This window comes from Botryllus schlosseri, chromosome 13, assembly GCF_051294905.1.
Source record: "Botryllus schlosseri isolate E-star chromosome 13, Bs_hap1, whole genome shotgun sequence".
Taxonomy (NCBI): domain Eukaryota; kingdom Metazoa; phylum Chordata; class Ascidiacea; order Stolidobranchia; family Styelidae; genus Botryllus; species Botryllus schlosseri.
Window position 1 is genome coordinate 13829893 of NC_137248.1, and position 23433 is coordinate 13853325.

General features: G+C 39.9%; 1 protein-coding gene across 1 annotated transcript; it reads right to left on the minus strand.

Moving 5' to 3' along the window:
- Window positions 1–2279: 2279 nt before the first annotated feature.
- On the minus strand, window positions 2280–22355 carry LOC145453230 (uncharacterized). Its single transcript, XM_080331214.1, has 6 exons — window positions 20839–22355; window positions 18126–18350; window positions 14331–14525; window positions 11551–11799; window positions 3998–4174; window positions 2280–2629 (listed from the first exon to the last, which is right to left on the minus strand). Exons 1-6 carry the CDS (start codon window positions 20967–20969, stop codon window positions 2560–2562), a joined length of 1047 nt encoding a protein of 348 aa, XP_080187340.1. The 5' UTR covers window positions 20970–22355; the 3' UTR covers window positions 2280–2559.
- Between the last annotated feature and the right edge of the window lie 1078 nt (window positions 22356–23433).

Consider the following 23433-nt stretch of genomic DNA (forward strand, 5'->3'; position numbering starts at 1 on the left):
TTCTCCTCAGAGATAGTCACCGTAATTGAGCTATACAATCAGAGCCGTAGCTGCCGCACCCCAAAACCACCAATTGAGGGGGGGCGAGCTCAAAGGGGGCCCAAAATTAATTCGTGAATGAGCATAAATTATAGAGTATTTTTTGGTAATTCATGCAACTTTAAAAAAAAAAAATTATTGGGTACTTTTCCCCCAAGAAAAACTACACAGAAATGCATAGAAATAATAATACATAAAAAATACATAGAAATGAGCATATCAGCGTTGGCTAATACCGCGCCACGACGCACCAAGACATATAAAGTTTTAGGCCATGTAACAGGCGACTCCAAGAAATGTGACAGAACGATCGGCAGCGAGAAAACCTAGGCCGTAAAGGGCTGCCCTTATGCTGACCGAAAACTTCGTTTTATATACAAAATACATATAGGTTTATTTGTCCATAGGCGCCTAAATGACTGGTGTCGAATGTTTATGTCTTGGCAATCTGAACCTCACAAGACAAATACCCTCCCGCAGGGGAAAAAATTATATGCCAGTAAAGAAATACCAATCTGAAATCGTACGGGCGATTCTATATTTTTTGATATAGCAGACAGGAGGTCACGAAATAACATCATGTAACGAAGTCATACACCAATCGGTCCGCGCGCCCGAAGATGTTCAATTATTATTTACGGGCTCTACAGTATCAAAGACACCTCACTCGGCTCTACCGGTAAATCTGATTACGTGAGCAGAGAGGACAAGAAATTGATAGCAATATATATGCAATTCCCGATCTTATAGACCGATTTTATTATGAATTATCGAAAATTCTCGCGCTAGCGCGGGCTCACTGAACAGTAAAACTATAATTTCGTGGCATAAGCGAACAACGTGACAGGGGTCAGTTTATCACGTTATGGGAGCCCAAGACTCAAGTTTTTTCGGGGGCCGGACGAAGTTCTGTTTCGTTCCTGCCAACGGGTATACACCCGGATATGTTTAATTATAATTTTTAATGCGGGGTTCTACCTTTTCAAACACACCTCACTCAGCTCTACCAATAAATCAGATTACGTGAGCACAGAGAGGATAAATATTGATAGCAATATATACGCCATTCCCGGTCATATTTACCGATTCAGTCATGAATTATAGAAATTTCTCATTGCGCGTTTCGGCGAGAAAAGCTGACTCACTAAACGGACACCCAATCTAACATATAAATAGCGGGAAAGAGCGTATAGCGTGAGGGGGGTCTGGCGGGCCAAGCCCCCAGAAGTTCGGTTTATCCCAATATGGGGGCCCACGACCGACGTTTTAGGGGGGCTGACGAAGTGCTGTTACGGCCCTGGCTACAATCAAATGAATTTTGATTAAGCCCCGTTCCACTCCGATTGCCGCGGCTGCGCGTCATGTTTTTTTTTTAACTAGTAGCGAAATTTATGGCGTGACATTGCCACCTCTGCACTTGCTCGACGCGATTAGTCAGTCTGTGCGTCACATCTCGTTTCGCGCTATATTTTGAACAATAAATATGCGAATCCCCTGATTTCTGAAGTTAAAATGTTGAAAACTGAACCATTCATGAATAATAATAGAAAATGCCCTTGATTATTTTTGGTTTATTCATTAAAGGTTTCTTAATATTCTTTTACTCATCCTGACGAGTATGGTGAGGCACTGCCTCACTTGCCTCCCATGAGCGCACGTCACTGCGTACTACATATATGCCGCTTCTCTACAATTTGTAGCTTTTTTCAATAATGTGCGGATGGTATATGGATCCAGCAGCTTTCTAGTTGCTGTAATATTACTCGAATATTGCCCCAGGTAGACAGATGTGGGGAGTGGTCGAAATAGGAGAAGGAGAGTTCTTTCGCTGAGGCCAAATCAGCCAGCGACTCGACCAAACCGATTGTAAACAAGGAACTTGACTTCGAGTAATATGAAGATATAACTTAGTCCTCTTTTAAGAGAATTTGTCCTCATTTCTGACAAAATTGAAAGGGACCTCTTTTTGGGGAATTTAACCTCTTTTTATGAAAAAGTAGTAAAATTTCATCGAAAAGTCCACTTAACAGCAGTATTCGTAAGCAGAATTGTAGATATGCGGGTAATTCGGGAGTGCAATCAAAGTGATGACATTTTTTTCGTCATTTAAAATTCACCAGTTTTCTTCGACGGAACCACGGGTTTCAGAATTTTTGAGAAGTATCCTTTTTTTCAGATATCAAGATATGGTAACCCTATATAACCTATCTTACCTATTCATGGAAATAAAGTAACAAAACTAATATATATATATATTTATTAATATGCGTTCAGTGATAGTAAGCGGATTGAAAATAAAATAACGGTATAGGAAAGCATAATAATATAGATTTATATAATGCAAAGAGAATGAAAGTAGATTCTGCGTGATTGATAATATAATTGTGATTTTTAAACTTAACAAAGAAACAAATAAGCAGTGAGGAACCCCAATAACTGTCTTGGTTGACAGATTCCTCATTTTTCAAGTGCATCTCACTCCTTGAAATGGTAGTTATCGTCACTTTCACTCTTTATTCGTCAGTAATATTCACATTGCTTAGCGTGGACTTCACCCTCTGGAGTAACCAACCAAACCGTTCTGGGGTAACTGAAACAAAAATACTCTGTCTAGTGCATGTAGGCCTACTCCAAACGTTTGAATGGTAGCGACTGAAATTCCGATTTCAAAATGCTCCGTGAACCATCTCTAAATTTGGGATACTGATTACAAAAAAAGGTCAGCACCTTCGACCAGACCTACTCAATGCCATTGAGAGAATCTGGCGACTGTGTGCGCAGTCATAGCCATTACATTACCACTCTGTTGAAACAATGTTATATGGAATTACGTTTTCATCCGTTAGGTCATATCTCATGCTGGGTTGCGAACTGAAAGGGGTTGGAAAGCACTGGCCTAGAACGAAAGTGGGCCGGGGTGCAAATTGGTTGATCAGCTATCGTAACAAAATATATCGGCCCGGTGTAAATGACCCAGTTAGTCGAAACACCATGAATACGGAAACAAGAACAACAACAACAACAACAACAACAACAACTCGTCTACTTTTCCTTGAAAGGTGATTTGCGTCCTATTGATTTCTATGGTGTAATTGCCAACATATACCTCTATTCGGGCATATTGAGATCACTATAAAGTTATTTACTCCCTACAATGTTTTCTCGCCTCAATCTTCGTACTAGTAGCTAGACACCATTATTACGTTACGTGGCGCTTTGAAATCACGATTCGACTGATGATAGCTAGTAAGCCGGGTTCGGATCCCTAATAAGTCGTTTTTTTTTCATTAAAAAAATGATCCAAATCTTTCAGAAAGGAGCAGCCTACATCATCCCGCGATTGCATTCTCGTAATAGTTATTAATATTTGATTGTCGTCTCCGCAACACCAAGAGGTAAGACAAACGACCCGCTGGTCCAGCTTTAGAAAGACACAAGTCCATCAACTCGCCAACTTTAACTATCCACGATTCAAGGATACACTTTCCGAAGGCAATAAGCCAATAACCGACACGACAAGATACCGTAGTAGTGGAGTGTCCGGCTACTTGATCGGTAGGTCAGACCAGATATATGTTAGGTAGTGCTATTGGTATCCGCGGATTCCCCGCTTGGCGCTCAGCATTTCCAGGATGTCATGGAGGGGTCGGGCGAGACCTTGAAATCCACACAGGGCTAGAGTGTACAATGTACATCTTCCTTGTACAGCGGCATGTGTGCAAATGTACGTCTTGCACTCATGATATGCATATGCACGGATCTTGTGTATACATTTTATATCATGAGTCGGTGTATACGTTGCACAAACATCAAGAACGAAATACATATATTGCAATACGCCATTGCATAATTTCAATTGAAACCAATGACTTTTTAACTGTGAATGTGTATATGTTCAACTATAATACGATACTGGTAATTCATGACATATGTGAACCAGTGTACCACTATCACTTACCATTCTTTGTGAACGGGGGCTTTCCTCTCAGCCGCAGGCACGACGACGGTACTCCGTTTTTTCAAGTCGTCCTCTTCCTTGGTTTTAGTCTTCTTCAAATAGGGAACCCAATCTGTTTCGCACGGAGTCTTATGAACGATGCCACGCTCATTCACGACCCACATTTCCCGGTCACGGCTGTACAGGTTACAGAATATATTTGGATTATATAACTGATGCTACCTAGGACATCTTCTAAACGCAACGAATATGCTAGCGTAGTGTTCTGCAATTATCGAACGACTCGAGTCACATTTTTGAAGCACTTGACTTGAGTCGAGTAGGCTCGAATTTGACGAAGAAGCAACATTGAATGACTCTTGAGTAGGGTTGGTAAAGCTCAAGTATCGGATCAAGTATCGAATATCAGCTTTCGAGTCAAATTGGGTTGTCGGGTATCACTAATTATGACTTCATAGCGATATGGATAATTCTGAATGTCCATGCCCATCCAAGCATGTACCTTTTAGCAACCACAAAGACAATAATCCGAGTTTCACGCCAAATTAAAGCTAATGTGATATTTTTAACCACCCATATTTCATTGCACTTTGTGGTACGACGTCACAGCAGTGTTGGGATCAAGTCACTACCTTCGAGTCACAAGTCATTTCGACTCATTGCACATTTTGACTCGAGTCAAGTCAAGTCACTCGATTTTTGGAGGTGACCCGAGTCAATTCCAGTCAAGTCAAGTCAAGTCACGAGTGTCAAGTCACGAGTGTCAAGTCACAATTCAAGCCAAGTTGCCTTTTCGAAGTATGAGGCATGATTACGTCATTCTATTTTGCTAGGTGTTTGAAATCCGCATTGAATGGTCCTTGATTTTTAACGAGGAACGAATATAGAGTTCTTAAATATAAACGCAAGAAGGCGTTTGTATTGCTCACATCTACGAAGAACTGTTGCATAGCCTCAGTTTATACTTACCAGCTAAAATAGAGAATATGGAATAAAGAAACGAATTGACAAGATGCAATACATTACCCACCTACACATTCATGCGATACAATTCGAGCCTGTGCCAATATTTGACGAGTATATAAACTATATTCGAATTGAATTTAAATAAAACAAGAGGTTTGGTTAAGATAAGAACAGACAACAGAGATAGATATTTGCTATTAAATTACCTAACTACTATTTTACGACAACGTGGCTTGTAAGTTCCGATCACTTCGTTAGTTTGTTTGGAGTATTCATGGTGTTCGTCGACTGCAATGGTCATTTACACCAGGCCGATTTTCTGCAGTTTTGATTCCGTTTCTGCCGACTTTCGTGAGAACAATGTAGGCTCAGTAAAACGTATGATCAGTGGTGGCCCTAGGCGAAACTTCCGGGGGGGCCCTCCTTATCTATATTATCGAAACTTCTGGGGGGCTACGCCCCCCAGACCCCCCTCACTAGCGCTTAACGATACTTTTATTGTTCTACACCACGTATACACTGTTCCAGTAGTGCTTTGTCTGTACATCATGTTGAAACTTTAAGCATATAAAATAATTATAATGTCATGCCACAGTACAATAAACGACTTGGCATATTCGAAAACAAGTGACTCAAGTGAACTACAGCGCGTGCCCAGACCCACCTATGTAGAAGAATTATGGGATGTAGCATGACATAATAGTATAACAAGGCAACTGCACGCCAAATATACCACATAAATCCAGAAAGCTGTCGGCTGACATTAGTAATAAGCCAGCACACCACGTCAAGGTTTCAGCCAGGTGCTGGATTGGGCCTATCTTTTTGCTACAAAGAAGATTTTGTTGCATGATAAGGCATAAAAGCAAAATGTGCGGCAATGTGGTACAACACCAGTAATACCACAGGAACACATCAGTACTGGTATCACCTGTGAAGAGCTAGTTCCATGATCTGTAAGAATATAGCTTTCAATACAACATCCATTGTAATATAATATTTATTGAACTCGGATAATTTTTGGGTGCCTCTCTTCAAGAGTTAACTGCACACCTAAGGGATTTAAATAGATTTAAAATCAAAACGGCAAAGTATGACGCAACAATCAAAATCACAAACCATGATATTCGCATTGTAACAATGACAACAACAACAAACCTTGAAGTATACGGACATACGGTACTATAGTAGCAGCGCAATTTGTAAATAAACAGTTACACACACGAAACAACACGCACTAATGAAAAAATTATAAGTTATAGAAAAAAAATTTTTGTCTGTAAGAACTTGCCTGGTTGGATTAAACCTAAAACGCCACAACTAGCATAGACAAAAGACCACTGCAATCAAATACAATATACGTATTTGAAAGCACTGTTACATCATTCAAGTCTACAAGGCAATATAGTTGGTGGAAAAACAGCATCATCCTCAATCTGTGCAGAACATTCCTGAGCTGAAATAGATGGTTAAATATTTATGTCGCAGTTCAAAATTTGCATTGTCACTTTCTTTCCAAATCTGAACCACTTCCTTTTCTGAGGTCCTGACTTACATTTAGCATGTACTCGCGGCATTGTAACAGATACTTGACTGCAGTAATTAGGAGATACTGATGCTACCAATTACAACATAACATATAACTGAGTGATACCAAACTCATCGTAGCTAATGAAAGGTACGGTTGTAAACTGACGAGTGCGCCTTACTAAATATGCTGTTTACCGGGTCACATTTATATTGAACTGGTAGCCCATTTCAAGAGTGTAATGGTCAAAATTGTCTTATGCAACACCTGATCTTAGGGCAAATTTTGGTTGCAGTCAAATCCGTGGAAAGTTGCACATATTTTTCATAAAAGTTGAAGTAAAAAGTTGCATTTATTTTTCATTTATTTTTCACTAAATTTACACTAAAAAAGTACATTTATGGATAAGTTTCTTGACATTATAAAGGTATGAGATACTCGAATCGATGCGTATCCAAGGCACTGTCGCAAAACTCAGTGTTGGCGCCTTCAACAAAATCAATAGCCTGAAAAAATTGACCCAGTAGTAGGCTAATATAATTTACGGCGGTCTAGCCTGAATGTATGTCAACTGAGAAATGACCTCAAATTTAAACGACAGTGATGATAATCAAGCGATCTATTTACATAAAGTACCAAATATTTCCAGTAAAAAGTGAGTTGCATGAAAAATGGAAAAGCAGCAAAAAGTTGCTTGAAAAAATGAAGAAAAGTCGCAATATAAGATTCCTCGAAACAGCTTAAAACACCATACTACATAACTTCCGAGTATGTAGGAAGCTGCCAGAAGCTGTAAAAAAAGTTGCAAAAACTTGACTTGTGATCATTTAATTCTTTCCTCTGCCCTGCTGAAATTGATTCCATTGCTAATTGTTTGGTCACATTTTGGTCTTTTTCTGTGACATCACATTAAATTATCAACCTCACAACAAATTGAATATATGTAGCCTTTCGTACACCTTTCTCAATGATAGCCATTCAAACCTTTCAAGTATCGACATAGATTTTTGAGGCATAAAATATCAGGCATCAGGCCGCTAGAAACTGTCCTGCATGCAAGATGTATTGCATATCTATCTATAGTACACCACCAATTAAAAGACATCCACCTGTAATAAAAAAACACTTTCTGACAACACCATAAACACTTTCTGACTGACTGTACCGGGTGCACATTGAGCATGGTAAAGCTTTGAAAATACGCTGCTAATCCGCAGACAAGAAATGAACAAATTTACCATCATGACAACCCTGAGAATGGATTTCCATTAAGAAAAGGCCCAATTCACAACAAGAGAATGGCTCAGTAAACAACAATATATAGGCTATAATAGCCTATGCTTTCATTGGCTTTCAAATGACTATTTCCTTTGATATTTTGGATATTCAGGCTCAGTGTGGACACGGTTCATTATCAATTAACATACGGTATCATATGAAAGCTGGCATCAAGAGCTAGCAAGTAGAATCTCACAAACTTATACTGGAAAATTTTGATGCACTGAAATATACACTGCTGCCACTAGGAAATATATACTCAATAATAATTCATTCCATGTTACAATATGACCTCATTAACATAAAATCGAAGTAGGCTCTTTTAACAAGCACAGAAATTCAATTATCGAACACCGTTTACAAGACAATATTCTACATGGGTAGGCCTACATGTATTTTCACGGTTATTCGCAAAATGATAAACTAAAATTGGCATAAATGGAGGGGGGGCTCATAAAATCAAAGTAAGCTCTATTAGCAGGTGCAGAAATTTAATGATAGACTACTGTTTACTGTACCATATTCTACATGGGTACATATATTTTCACGGTTACTCGTAAAATGACAACTAAAATTCGCATAAATGTAAGGGGGGGGGGCGGGCTCATAAAATCAAAGTAAGCTCTTTTAGCAGATGCAGAAATTTAATGATCCACGGTTTACGGTACCATATTCTACATCGGTACATACATTTTCACGGTTATTCGCAAAATTATAACTAAAATTCGCATAAATTTAGGGGGGGGGGGCTCATAAAATCGAAGTAAGCTCTTTAAGCGGATGCAGAAATTCAATGATCGACTACTGTTTACGGTACCATATGCTACATGGGTACATGTATTTTTACGGTTATTCGTAAAATGATAACCAAAAATCGCGTAAATGAAGAAGGGGCCTCCCTCATAAAATCAAAGTAAGCTTTTAGCAGGTGCAGTAATTTAATGATTGACTTCTGTGTGCGGTATTACATTCTACATGGGTACATGTATTTTCAGTTATTTGCAAAATGATAACATTTGCGTAAATGTAGGAGGGGGGGCCCTTTAGCTAATGGCAAAATAGATAGAGATCATCAAATCAAAGTGAGCTCTTGCAACTAGCGCAGAAATTTAATGATCGACTGCTGCTTACAGTACTATATGCTACATGGGTACATGTATTTTTACGGTTATTCGTAAAATGATAACCAAAAATCGCGTAAATGAAGAAGGCCCCCCCCCTCATAAAATCAAAGTAAGCTTTTAGCAGGTGCAGTAATTTAATGATTGACTTCTGTGTGCGGTATTACATTCTACATGGGTACATGTATTTTCAGTTATTTGCAAAATGATAACATTTGCGTAAATGTAGGAGGGGGGGCCCTTTAGCTAATGGCAAAATAGATGGAGATCATCAAATCAAAGTGAGCTCTTGCAACTAGCGCAGAAATTTAATGATTGACTGCTGCTTACGGTACCATATTCTAAATTGGTGCATGGATTTTTGTGGTTATTCGTAAAATGATTACTAAAAAATGAGATTTGATGATTGACCTGTCTTTACGGTACAATACCATATTCTTTATGGATACAAGGATTCCGCGGTTATTCAGAAAATGGTAATACTTGAAAAAAAGCGCGTAAACCGGAGAAATAGTCGGAAAAAGCGCGTAAACCGAGGAGGGGGGGCCCTCGAAAGCGCGTAAATCAACCAGGGGGGGCCCTAGGCAACCGCCTACCTCGCCTACCCCAAAAGCCACCACTGCGTATGATCATTGAATGATTGGCCGCTCTCACGGGTTACACCAGCGTTTCGCGAACAATTCAAACAGATGCCGATTACTTGATGACTTGAAATTGACTCGTGAATTTTGCTCCGAGTTACGAGTCAATCCACATTACTGATACGCCTAGTCGAGTTAAGTCATTTTTGCAAAGTGACTCGAGTCGAGTCAAGTCATGCGAAAAAGGTGACCCGAGTCTGACTCTAGTCAAGTCATGACTCGAGTCATCCCAACACTGCGTCACATATACGTCATTTCTATTAACGTGCGTTACTTTGTGCGAGATGTTTAGTTTGCGGCGATACGACCAGGTTTCTACTGTCAATAATGCGATCAAACTATAATTACCGTTGATAAATTAATATCTCAGTAGCAAGTAGAGTATAGTTTTAGCAGTCGAAAACATGATATGTCACCACTCGAGTCAATTCATTCAAATTATCACTCGAATCAATGCGTCCATCCCCGATACCGACTCGGAGACAAATCGTCAAGAGCATTGTCAAGCGATCAAATATATTCTACTTCTTATGGCCTATTAATGCTCTTAGTTGCACTAGAAATGGCCACGTCATGGATACCAATCCTCTTTTCCTATTTACCGGAGTTTAATTTCCATTTTTGTGTACCGTGGTTGATTACATCGGCAGCGACAACGCGGACAAACAGCGTCGGCATGCCCTTTCTGCCGCCATGACGGCTTTGACTACTTTAAATATCATCACAACCACCATACATAAATTTGTTCAACAAGTATCTTCTCTGTGGAGCTATAGCTGAGGCTCAGCGAAGTTGAGCGTCTATGGGCCACAAAAGCCGGAATCCATTTTGCGCTATACGCGAAGTTTAAAAGAAATATGATGTCGCAGCGCCAATAATGAGGCGATAGTCTTCGAATAACGATATACTTTACGACCTACGTGCTGTTTAGGTTGATTGATTAGTCGTTGAATTTCAACGCACATCCATAAGGCTTGCGTGTATTTAGAGACAGGGGTGCATTTAACTGAACCGAACATTCAGTTGGGTGGTTGGAGCGTAATACGTAGGGCAAGTTTTTGTTGCAGTCAAATCCATGGAAATTTGCATTTATTTTTCACAAAAGTTACACTAAAAAGTTGCATTTATGGACAAGTTCCTTGAAATTATTAGGGCATGGGATATTAGACTCGATCCGTATGCAAGGCACTGTAGCAAAACTCAGCATTGGCGACTTCAACAAAATCAATTGCCTGAAAAAATTACCTAGTAAAAATATAGTTTTCGGCGGTCTAGCCTGAATGTACGTCAAATCATCAAGGACCTCAAATTTAAACGACAGTGGAATAATCAAGCGATCTAGTTACAGATAGTGCCAAATAATTCCAGTAAACAAGTTATTTGCATGAAAAATCAAAACAGTTGCAAAATGTTGCATGAAAAATCGAAAGAAATTGTAAAAAGTTGCATAAAGAATCGAAAAAGTTGCAAAAAGTTGAATGAAAAAAAATGGAGAAAATTGGCAACGAGTTGCAATATAAGATTCCTCCAAACAGCTTAAACCATCTTATTACATAACTTCTGAGTGTTTAGGTAGCTGCTGAAAGCTGTAAAAAAGTTGCAAAAGTTGCAAAAACTTTTCATAGTGATAAGTTATCAAATTTCGTCTTTTCTTGGCCATTTCGAAAAAATTTATTGAAAACAAACGTCTCATTCACGACTCAATATTTGCGGTGACGGTAAATGACTTGTGACGGGAAAGCAGTGACTGTAACTCTACACTGTGTTGTAGTTTGCATCATCTCATACCTGTTGGTATTTCCAGACATTTATTTTACCACATCACATTGCGTAGTTTGTTGCAGAACATGTTATTCATCTCACATTCATTTATGGTAACGTACGTAACATCGTTCTACTTCCTGACTGGGAAACACAAAACAGAACATCGGCGATACGCACCACGTTTCTCTAGTTGCAATAATAATATTAGCCGCATCAGATTTATACACGCGTGAGTTTGATACATGAATATCTCACCATATGCGTAGTCGTCCGGCTCTTCGGTTTGATTCCACCTGCTTTTTCTCGCCAATGAAAATGTGGTACACTCCATACCATAACAGAACGCCGAAAACTAAGACGACGAGAGTACGAAATATTGGTGACCGGAACATCTCTCCTGTTATGACCTGTCGGGACGGCGGTCTAACAACAGTATCCCTCTGCCCAGTCTGTTGAACAGGCGGTTCCACGTTGGTACCAACTTCCCGCTCTCCATTATGACCGCTGAAAAAGCGCATAATATTTCATAAACAACTCAATCTGATGAGGCAGTGTTTCTCAACGTTTTTGTCTTCGCGGACCCCTTTGGACTGTTACGAACCCAAGCGGACCCCCCCCCCTCCCGACGTTTTAGTTCAAATTTAGCTCAATTATCGTGCAATCGTCATCTGTCGTGGGCAGATAATAACTGTAGGCTAGTGATAAACAGCAACAAAATGACTTATCTTCAAAATAACGTTATACTATTTATGTAGAAATTGAGTTGACTTTTATTAATTCAAAGCGAATTCTGCAACTGCATTTCTTGAAATACCTGGTCGCGTCGAACAAATCCGCGCCGTCGATTTGATATGAACGAGTGCCCAAAATCCATTTCCACAAAGATAGGTGGTGGCGAATGTAAAACGCCGTGGTTCCGACGACACATTTGGGTATGATCGGAACAAATACGGCCCTAATATTCACAAGCAAATTTTTGTAATGAACATATAACGTCAAGCCTGGTCATTTCTATATAGCAGTTCATCTTGAAGTTATTATGAAAAATGGTTATCTATATCACAGGATTTTTGTAAACATTTCGAAGTTACCGTGATTAACCTTACTAATCCAACTGTTTAGTTATTCCGCAATACCTAACAAAGCATCTCTAAACAGCAAAATGTTTGTATCATAGGCCATTGGCAATTTACCAATAAAAATGAGTCGACACAGCAGTATATTTCATCTCAGACGGCCTTTCTGTTGATGTGAGTTCTGGAGTTTTAATAGTAATGAAGAGAAACTGCCGTGATTTTCCTAATTGAATAAATACATATTAGGTTATCAACTAATTTGTAAATTTGGAGGCTTCGCGGACCCCCGGTTGAGAACCATTGTGATAAGGTATGGATCACCGTTATGTATATCAAGAACACCGAACATCTGAAGTTGAAAGTACCTATTTTATCAACGTGAAAGAGCCCAATCTGAGCATTATGTACAATCTGTAAATGCTTGCGTTCCGCAGGCCCACACATGTACAGTAAAATGTCAATCATTTTTGTGAAAATTTCATTTCCATAGATTTAGCCAGTGGTTCTTAAACTTTTTTCCCAAAACGCTCCTTTTCAAAAATTGTCTAGGTCTGGCGTCGTGCGATTTGGGTCGAGCCCGATGTACACATCCCTTATTCATCTCTGCGATTGGCAATACTGGGAAGTTAATTGTATTGGGTGTTGTTTAATTGCTTTGTGTGAGATGCATAGATGAGCATGGATTAGGATTAGGATTTGAAAAAAAACGGATTTGTGAAATTTTGTCGGATTAGGATTGCAAATTTTTTTCTGAACGGATTAGGATTTGGATTGGATTTACTGATTTACAGGGAAATTGATATGTCGTGTGGCGAATGGCGACAAACTTTATTCAGATCAGTTACGAATGAACTTATGGTACACTACACTATGGTACACTTGGTGCCAACGAACATGAGAGATGCAGCCCTATGCAAAGTTTTCTTAAATCAAGAGGATAGTTGGTTGCGAAAGAAAAATGTCCAATTCCTTCCTTGCATAAATTAGCATTTTTTCTTAATATCATGTCAGAATCAGATTAGGATTGGACATGGATTTGAATATACAAAGATTTTGGATTACGATTTGGATTGGATTAGAAAATAGAAATACCAAATCCGCTCATCTCTGGTCAAATCAACTTAGAATGTGGTAGAGATCTATGCACACATTGAATTTAGTAGTCATGAAGTGTTCCAAACCAACCAACCCATATTATATAACCTTCATATGATGTTGTGGGTCAAAACACGACGCAGTACCATTTTTTATGATGCGATGAAGAAATAATCTGACGACATAATTTCGTAGCTCTCAAATACAAGTATATTTAGTTGATCATTTGGCCAAAAAGGATCAAAGCATCATCTATGGGGCTCTAAAGGGCTCTAAAGGGCTCATCTAAAGGGCTCTCACTCTAAAAAATGATACAGTGTCTCTTCCTTCGATTTCGACAAGCTGTGCGGTTCAGGATACAATACCGGGTTCGAAACATTTTGTGGAGAATAACCCGAGCTATAGCGTGACGGGAGTGTTTTAACGGGGATTTCGCGATCTAACAAGTACGTGCAATTCATTTCACATGAATTATAATAAACCACTGCTTTCATTGAAAGAAGTTGCAAACATCATCGGTTAACATTTCGCGCGAAGTGCGACGAAAAATCCCGAGATTTGTCAGATTTTTAGTGAATGATAATTTACGTTGAGAGCTCAGGGATCTATAGAACTATTTTGTACTCTATCGTCATATGTCCCTACTAGATCATCTACTGCGACGCCATTTTTCTTGAGCGCCCCACATACCCATCCCTGAGCCCATATCGCACCCTGGACGTTTCCACTCCGATCAAGTTCCAAATCGCCCCCTGGGAGGGGGACCGGAGCGAAGGCTAAGAATCACCGAATTCGACACATATGTAGTAAGCTCCTGAGCTACTGAAACCATGAGAAAGATCGGAAGTGCCACTAGCATGTTACCTTTGTCTACGTTGTTCAGCTTGTGCAGCAATTAACATTGATATAATGTGATGCAGGTTGAGCACGGTAACAGGCCCTTGACAGACGCACGTCGGTGTTCGTTCCTCCTTCAATTCGTTGCAAAACAGACACAGAGTAAGCGAAGTCAGATCGGATGCACTGAATTCGTTCAAACAATACGGGCAGCTCACATCTCTGGAAAGCATGTACGGTATAACAATTCGAATGGTACTAACAATATTTAAATACTAATACTATATTCATCCAGGCTATTCGGAGGAATCCCGTATATCCTGGAAAGTTCTTGCGCTATACATTTTAGAATGTTTGTTGCTGACCATTATCGAAAATGTCATCACTAAGGTGATTATTTTTTTACCTAAAAACGGACTATTTTGCACTAAAAAAATCAAACTTTTGACATATTTGACATTAAAAAACTACTTCGAGAAAAAACTTTGCGCTCAGGTATTTTTATTAGGCATTGTTTTGCATAACGTTAGAACTGTAGAGCATTTCTGGTTGAAACTGTCTGTCCTTACGAAATAGCTTAGCAAGAGAAAACATTCAACAGCAATTGTTTGCTGACAGCATTGAATTTCAATGTATACTGCCGGAGTGCTAGTAACACACCTGTTGCTTCGTACCGACAATGTTTTCTACATCGACCTTTCTAGGCCGCAAACCAAATCTAAGTTTTTTTACCAACTCGTGCTCTGCTCACACTCTGAGAACCACTGAGCTATATTAAGAACCAATGTCCATAACGCAGTCAAGCTTCAGATTCAGATTTGAGATATCGGCGATAGCTTGTCACACGTTTTTTGATGTCATGATGCGTGTTTTTGTCATAATGCCAACTCGTGGTCTCCTTAAACACGGAAACTTAGCAAATATATATTGCCCTAAATGTTATTGAAATATCGGCCTACAGGCCCATCTTTCATTTTTTTCTTTCTTTCGAACTAGCCGTTCATCGTTTATGGGTGATGATGACTGCTATTCACGTGTGTTGTGCACAGATTGGTTAGTTTCACGAATTAGGGATTTGGAAACGTATCACAAAAAATGTGAGGCACAGATCGTATAATTCGCAGAGGTGGTCAAAGTAGTCAAGAAAGCTAAACAGTTGTCCTCTGTCTTCTTTCTATCAGGACCTCTTTTCGACATGTGGCTGTAACTATTTTTTGTCGGTATCAGTTATCATCTTTATATACCACTCTTTGTTCACATATTGTGATTAGTAGCTCCGTACCTAACTCAGTTTCCTACGCTATCTATCTTTATACATCTGTCCTGCAGACTTAATCGGTCAGTGCGTTTTATGATAGCATACCGCTCTTTCGAAAAACGAAAAAGTTTGCAAATAATAAACATTGTATTGTTGGTATATTATGTAGATGAGAATTGTTCACTCCGGAACACGACCCAAATATGTGGCTCTTCAAGCTTGTTTTGAAACAGTAATAGAAACAGGATTTCTGCTTTTTCAAAGAAAAAAGTGCTAATCATGATAACTTGAAAGAATTTATCATCATTAATCTCCACCTGTACTTATGATGCTGATTCTTCTTCTCCAGTTTCCATATACTGTCACATTTTATCGGAATCGAAGAAAGCTGTTTCTGAACTGTGTTTTGGGGCTTATTGCCATGATATAAAGGGCTTTTTTTGCATTGTCTATTATAGACAACCAGATGAACGGAGACTGCTTACTAACAGCTCAATACGAAACCTGAAGTGCGTGTTACTTCACAATAGAAATAAATATGCATCGGTCCTAGGACAGTCGCTCCGTCTCGACATAGGACATTCTGTGGCCTACACCAAATACTATGTGCTCTATGATGGAACAGAGCCAGAGATGAACATTGGTTAATTTATAGTGATGTTTTTAAATATTTTCGAGGCTTTTTGTTTGTGTTTTGCATGATTAAACGCCAGTTCTAAATACAAAAAGCTTTACATTTTTGACGGTTTCTGATTTGCCGTAATATTTTACTATGAACTAGAGTTGGTCGAAGTGATCGGCGTTGCTACTCGAGTAGCACAAGTAACGCCTTACATTTCTACTTAATTAAAAGTAGAAGTAGTAATTTCTAAGACATGTGAAAACTATTTGAAGTGGAAGACGAAATGAAAGGTCTGAGAATTACTAAAAGTCAGTAAATATCTAAGTATATTTGGTCGGGGGAGGGTGGTTGCATACTTTCAACAGTTAGTCGGAGGTGGCTAGGTCTACATACGAAATAGCAACATGTATCGTCGCAGCTAACACAAAATGACAATTATGACACCACCCATTGGTATAGAATCTTCGAAAAAATATATTCAGTTACCGTGATTCGGAGGCTATTTAACACGTTTCTTATGACAATTTAAAGCGGCACTGCACTCTAAAAATGATGTGGTCTCAAATTGAAGGGCAAAACGAAAATAAAATTAGGGCCTCCTCCGTTTTCTTCAGAACGCCACCATAATGGAGCTGCAATGTATTGAAATTTCTACAAACACATCACGCTCCAGCAGTCACGCAGAGATCAAACTTTGTACAGTTGTCAGCCGATGTTATGCAGGAAATATGTCGTACACGCCAAGGTGGTTTAGATACCGCGTTCAACGGAAGATGTTCAGTCGGGAGATCTATGTCAAAATCGGGCCTAGTGTATTCTATTTCTGTCGTATACGACAATATTTCCTTCATAACATCGGCTGACAACTATATAAAGTTCGATCTCTGCGTGACTGCTGGAGCGTGATGTGCTTGTGGAAATTTCAATACATCGCAGCTCCATTACGATGGCGTTCTGAAGTAAACGGTTGCAGCCAAAATTTGTTTTTCGTTCTGCCCTTCAATTTGAGACCACATCATGCAGTGCAGTTCCCCTTTAACTCATGATAGTGGTGCAATATTATCCCTCAACTACTTTCTACTTTACAAAAACCAAATTAGTCCATCCAGAATACTGTTCAGGTAGTTGTTGAAGTAGTTGTAAAATATTATCACTTCAGTAAGTACTGCAATTAGCTAATAACTACTTGAGTACCTTGAAAAATTAGAAACATTCAACATATGTATTATCTCAAAAACGTGATGTGATAGAGCAAAAATAACGTCAGATTCGTATTCAGCGCTCTCAAATTAGGTATAATTGGCCCAACGAAGTCCTGGCGCAAAAATCGCAAAGACCAGTGTTATTGTTGGCTCTCCGCGACAAAAAGTACCTGTATTTCTACGTCTCATTCTCTCTCATTCTCTCTCTCTCTCATTGGAAGGATATAATACGTAAATCATTAAATATTGTGAATTAGAAGGAGCGAAAAATTAGTTCTACTTGAGTAAGTACTAGGAGTAGAGGAGTGGAGTGTTGGAGGTTTGTCTAGGCTCATCCTCTCCATCTCATCCGTGTAAGCGGTGTCTTATCAAAGCCTAAAAGTGGGTCGTGCTACAAGTCGACTGCTACGGCACAACAGTGAAGATAAATTACCCTGGTGTAAATTACCATAGTAGGTAACAACACCGCGAATATCACAAACAGCAACAGCAGGTCTGATTTAAGCTATACGAAGTTTGTTTAATCAATAACTGGTGAAATTACGAATTGCATACTAATCAGCAGTAAAGCGCCGGTCAAATGTTCTCATTCCCAACTCACACCATATAATTTTCTTATTGAAATCGCGCAATGCCATTCGCGCAGCGGTAAAGCAAATACTTTTGTCATGGTCTGTCGTCCGCCGTTATTTACCACTTCCATGCCTGTAATTGTTTGAGTTTTTGTGTGATGTATTTACCCTGTGTCTTTGCCTATTTCACACGACAGGCAGTTTCTTTCGTTCTGGAAATGGCAGCACGGAAATTGGACAATCCTCGTTATGTATTTTTCGCAGCCCCCACACGTTTTGGCCTCGGGATAAATCACTTCTTGGTTACGCCTCGCAAACACCGTGTTCCTGCACAATGGACAATGTATGGGAGTCAAGTCATCCAATTCCGAACGCAAAGCTTCCTCGAGAGTCCTGATGAATGAAAAATATACTTTACTAGGAGGTTGATGAACTTATTCAGAATGCGTAAATAGTCTAGAGCAGTGGTTCTTAACCACCGGTCCGCGATGACTTTCTAACCGGTCCGCGAGGTATATTATAATTTTGTACCTTAATTTCAAGGTGCAATATGTTGAAGGATGGTCCATTGATAAAATAAATTCAACATCAAATTTTAAACTCATTCCGAACTTCGTGAAGTAGGTCTGAAAACATGTTCGATTCGACTTGAAGTTCGAGCCGTGTCGTTTGACGACATACGAGCGACCAGTACGAGTGACTCGCTACACCGCGCAGTTTGTGCGATCATTTGTTTTCCAGTCATTCATTTTGCGGAGGACCGTAGCTACCGCACCCCAAACCCCCCAATTGGAGCTGGTTCAAGCTTGAACGGCCCCAAAATTATTTCGTGACTGTACAACAGCTTCTTTTTTTATAACTTTACCCAACTTTTTCAAATTTTCTTCGCGCTTCGCACGGTTTAGCTTCACTAAATGTCTTGATTGTTGGGTCTCCTTCCCCCAAGAAATAATCATGATTTACAGAAATAAGCATTTCAGCGTCAGCCATTACCGTGCCAACATATATGAAGTTCAGGCTAACACAGGACTTCGAAAAATGTGCTATGAACTGGCCAGCGAGATCACCTTGGCCGAAAAGGAATGCCCTACCAAAACTTCGAAATATATTATGTATATGTCTAATTTTGTCCATAGGCTCCAAAATGGCTGGCACCGAATCTCGCTGTCCTGGCAATCTGTACCCCATACGAAAAAGGCCAGACCACAGAGAAATATTATTTTCCAGTGAAAAAATACCAATTTGGAATCGTGTGCGTGCTTTAGTTTAGTACGCTTGGGTGATTTGAATATCTACTCACCCTTAATCAATTCTACCGGAAAATCTGATAATTTTGAGAGTATAAAAAATCACAGCAATATATATGCAATTACCAATATTATTGACCGATTCAGTCATGAATTACAGAAAATTCCCGCGCATCGCGCGATCATATTTCATGATCTTTCTGCCTACACTGTGTTCTCAAGTACTGCTGAAAACACCCAACCAACAGTGGGGTCTAGGAACGACGCTCCCCAGAAGTTTGGTTTATCAACCTGTGCGCCCAAAAACCAACGTTGTTGGGCAGCTAGGCTTACGATCGGCCCTGAGTTTTTGGATGACCTGGTATAACTGTTGTTGGGTGTTTTCGTGCGGCGCACTGTATTCACAGTAGCCAGATTAGCCTACGTCTGGTGGTAGTGGGCAATGAGCAAGGTAGCACAACAAGGTGCTGCGTTCGACTCCGAAACGCTTGTTCTCTCGATATTGCCGAAGAGAAGAATATTATTCGAGTTAGCGTCGTCGGTTGAATCCATGGCCTTCGGTGCGGAACCCTACACGTTTATCTGGGCAAGGAAATTTTACCTCGACTCATCAGACTCACGATGGTAAAATCACATGGATGCCATCATGAACATAATTATTTACGATCAAAACCCTCAAAATGTCACTCTCTTGCACCACATACTGGCAAAAAATGGTGGCATACTTCACGTTATGAGTTGATTTCAATTTTTGAAAGTCCACCGGTCCACCAAATATTTTTTGAAATTTTACCGGTCCGCGTGGTGAAAAAGGTTAAGAACCACTGGTCCAGAGCAGGATTTTTATACCTTTTTAGCGCGGATTGAAGAGCAGTAACCTCATCAGTACTATTATGAACCATAGTATCTCTACTGATATCGAAACGGCCGTAAATACCACGTAAATCATTACTCAATACCATCTATTATTTAATGACCAGTAGCCTATGTAGATCAGCTCATGACATTTGAGTAAACATAGCTCATTGGATGCTGCGAGTACAGTACAAAGGGTGTTTAACTCAAGTTCTGGGGGCATTGTCAAACAGTTGAAACAGTAGCAATTCGACCATATTGATCGAGCCTAATCACGTGCAACCAATGATAGCTAAGTCGGGCGTATCCTCACAAACCAAATGTAGTATGGTATTACACAATTAACGAATTCATCGGTACCCCGAAGTTACTCGCGTATCACATTGTGGGAACTATTGTTAGAGAACAGTGGTTAAACTATTGTTGGCTACAGACACCTAATGGTAGGGTTACCCTATGTTGAGATCCAGAAAACAGGACTCTTTTCACAGGCTGTAAAATACTATAGCGGACGAGAGAATTGGCGATTTTTATATTTATAGAGCTAATTTCGTGGAGTTGACTAAAAAAGGTTTTGTTTCCAACTTGACTCCAGAAATACCCGCTTTTCCCTTGTATCAGCGGAGTAGACGGATGGTTACCCTACCTATGAACGCAACATATAATATCTAATAAGGCCTGCATTGATTTAATCAGGCTACAGTACATACCGATGAAATTCAAACAGTAAAACAAGCCACTCATAGATTAAGTGAGATCGTTCCTATTTGCATACTCACGCTATCGCTATACCGCTTGCAACGTACTCCGCAATGCAGCTTCGACAGAAGACGTGAAGACATGGTAAGTAAACTGGATCCACCATCGGTCCCATGCAAATCGAGCAATTCTCGTCATCGGAATAAGTCATTGCCTTTAGAAAACCTTAAAACTATTTTCTAAAATGAAATAAATAATATGACTCAAAACAAATTGTACGGACGAAAGTATGCATATTCATCGCCAATTTTTTCCCGAGCAAAATCACTGGATGAAAAGCTCTTCTAATATTATTCCATTCCGGACTATATTCATCGCAATATAATATATTCAAGGGGAATACTTATCGTGTCTCCCTTATTAAGAGTACCACGTATAGCAGACCTGGGCAAAGTGCGGCCCGCGAAGCTTTTCTGAGCGGCCCGCGTAAAGAATGTTTGAATTTGAATGTTACTGCGTGGAGTAAAATCGCAGGCTGTATAAACTGAACCGAAAATTCGTTCACTTTGAAACCTGTTCAATAATGTGCCGCGATTACGCAGCCTATGTACCTCGCATGCGTAATCCAGATTAAAAATAAAGCCAATGTAGCAAAGTATGCCGTAACAATTAAAGTCACAAGAAGTCACTCTTTCCAAATAGTTTAGTTCAAGGCGTCTTTGTTGCCATTGTCAGATTACGCATTACAGTATTATACCGTCTGTGCTTGGAATTGTTCCGTGAAACTTTTCCAAATCCCTACTTCGTAAAACGAGTCAATCAGTGCTCGTGATTACTCGTGGCGTGGATTCCTGGACATTGCGGAATTTACGATAACGTGAAAGCGGAGACGAGTCGAGTCAAGCCTAACAATCAATAAAATCATACATATTTATGAAGAGTGGAAATCGGCATTTACAGGGTCGGAAACTGCAGAACATTTCAAAAATATTGTTCCCGATGTGTGTACATGAAATGCATATACTGAAAAATATGTTGTATGAGCCTACGGATAATTACCACCCGATATAGCCGACATATATCGATATGGGATGGTCGGAACCCTCTAAATCAGAGGTCTCAAACACGCGGCCCGCGAGAGCATTTTGTGCGGCCCGCGACGGCATTTTGGAATTTCAAGTATTCGACAATATATTCCAGTGCCACGTATCTTTTTTAGATATAAGAACTTGAAGTTCAACCTAAAACTGCTATAAAAACACTGAAATCTGAACAAAACACACTATATCACATCACTTTTAAAAGCTACAATGCGGTAGAAGATCAGCTATTATGTCACATTTCTAGTTCATGATGATAAAACATGACCCGTTGATGATTCGTGACTGAAAATATTGTGATTTGGTTTTGTGCGATCTTTCGTAAAATTACTCGATTTCGGATTGACTGGGTGATTTAATAAAAATGACTCGAGTTGAGTCGAGTCAAACGTTAAGACCGGAGAAGGACTTACGACGCGGAACGGTGACTTGGCAATCCTACGGACGTAGCAATCTATGAAACTGTCATGGCGAATAGTAATATATCAAAAGGTGGTAGCTTGCGTTGCATAGGGTATATATGGCAATCTAATCAGGCCAGTATAGGAACAGGGCCGTAACAGCACTTCGTCAGGCCCCCCTTAAACTTTGGTCTTGGGCCCCCCATAGGGTTATAGACCTAACTTCTGGGGGGCTTCGCCCCCCAGACCCCCCCTCCGGCAATACACTCTTTGCCGCGTTTTATCATATTCATTGGGAGTTTGTTTAGTGAATCAGATTTTGTCGCCTAAGCGCGCGAAGCGCGGATAAATTTCTACAATTCATGATTGAATCGGTCCGTATGATCGGGAATTGCCTATATTGTTATCAATTTTTATCTTCTCTCTGCTCATGTAATCAGATTTGCCGGTAGAGCTGAGTGAGGTGTGTTTGAAAAGGTAGGACCACTCCATTAATAATTAAACATCTTCAAGCTTATACCCGTTGGCAGGAACGAAACAGCACCTCGTCAGGCCCCCAAAAACGTGGGTCTTGGGCTCCCATAGGGTGATAAAACGACCCCCCCTCCATCACGTTGTTCGCGTTTGTCACGAAATCATCTGTACTGTATTGTGAGCCAGCGCGAAGCGCGAAAAGTTTCGATAATTTATGATAAAATCGGTCAATCAGATCGGCGATTGCATATATATTATGCTATCAATTTATTTTCCTCTCTACTCACGTAATTAGATTTACCGGTAGAGCTGAGTGAAGTGTCTTGAAAACGGGATGGCCCGCAAATAATAATTAAACATCTTCTGGCGGGCGGACCCGTTGATATGACTTCGTTGATGTTATTTCGTGACTTCCAGTCTGCTATATCAAAACATATAGAATCGCCCAAACGTAGCCTTCTAAACTAAGAGACGCACACGATTTCAAATTGGTATTTCTTCACTGGCATAAATTTTTTCCCATCGGGATGGTATTTGTCTTGTGAGGTTCAGATTGCAAAGACAGGAACATTCGGCGTCAGTCATTTAGGCGCCTATGTACAATTAAACATATGTGTATTTTATATATAGAACGCAGTCTTCGGTCAGCATACGGGCATAGACCTTTTCGGCCAAGGTTTTCTCGCTGCCGATCGTTCTG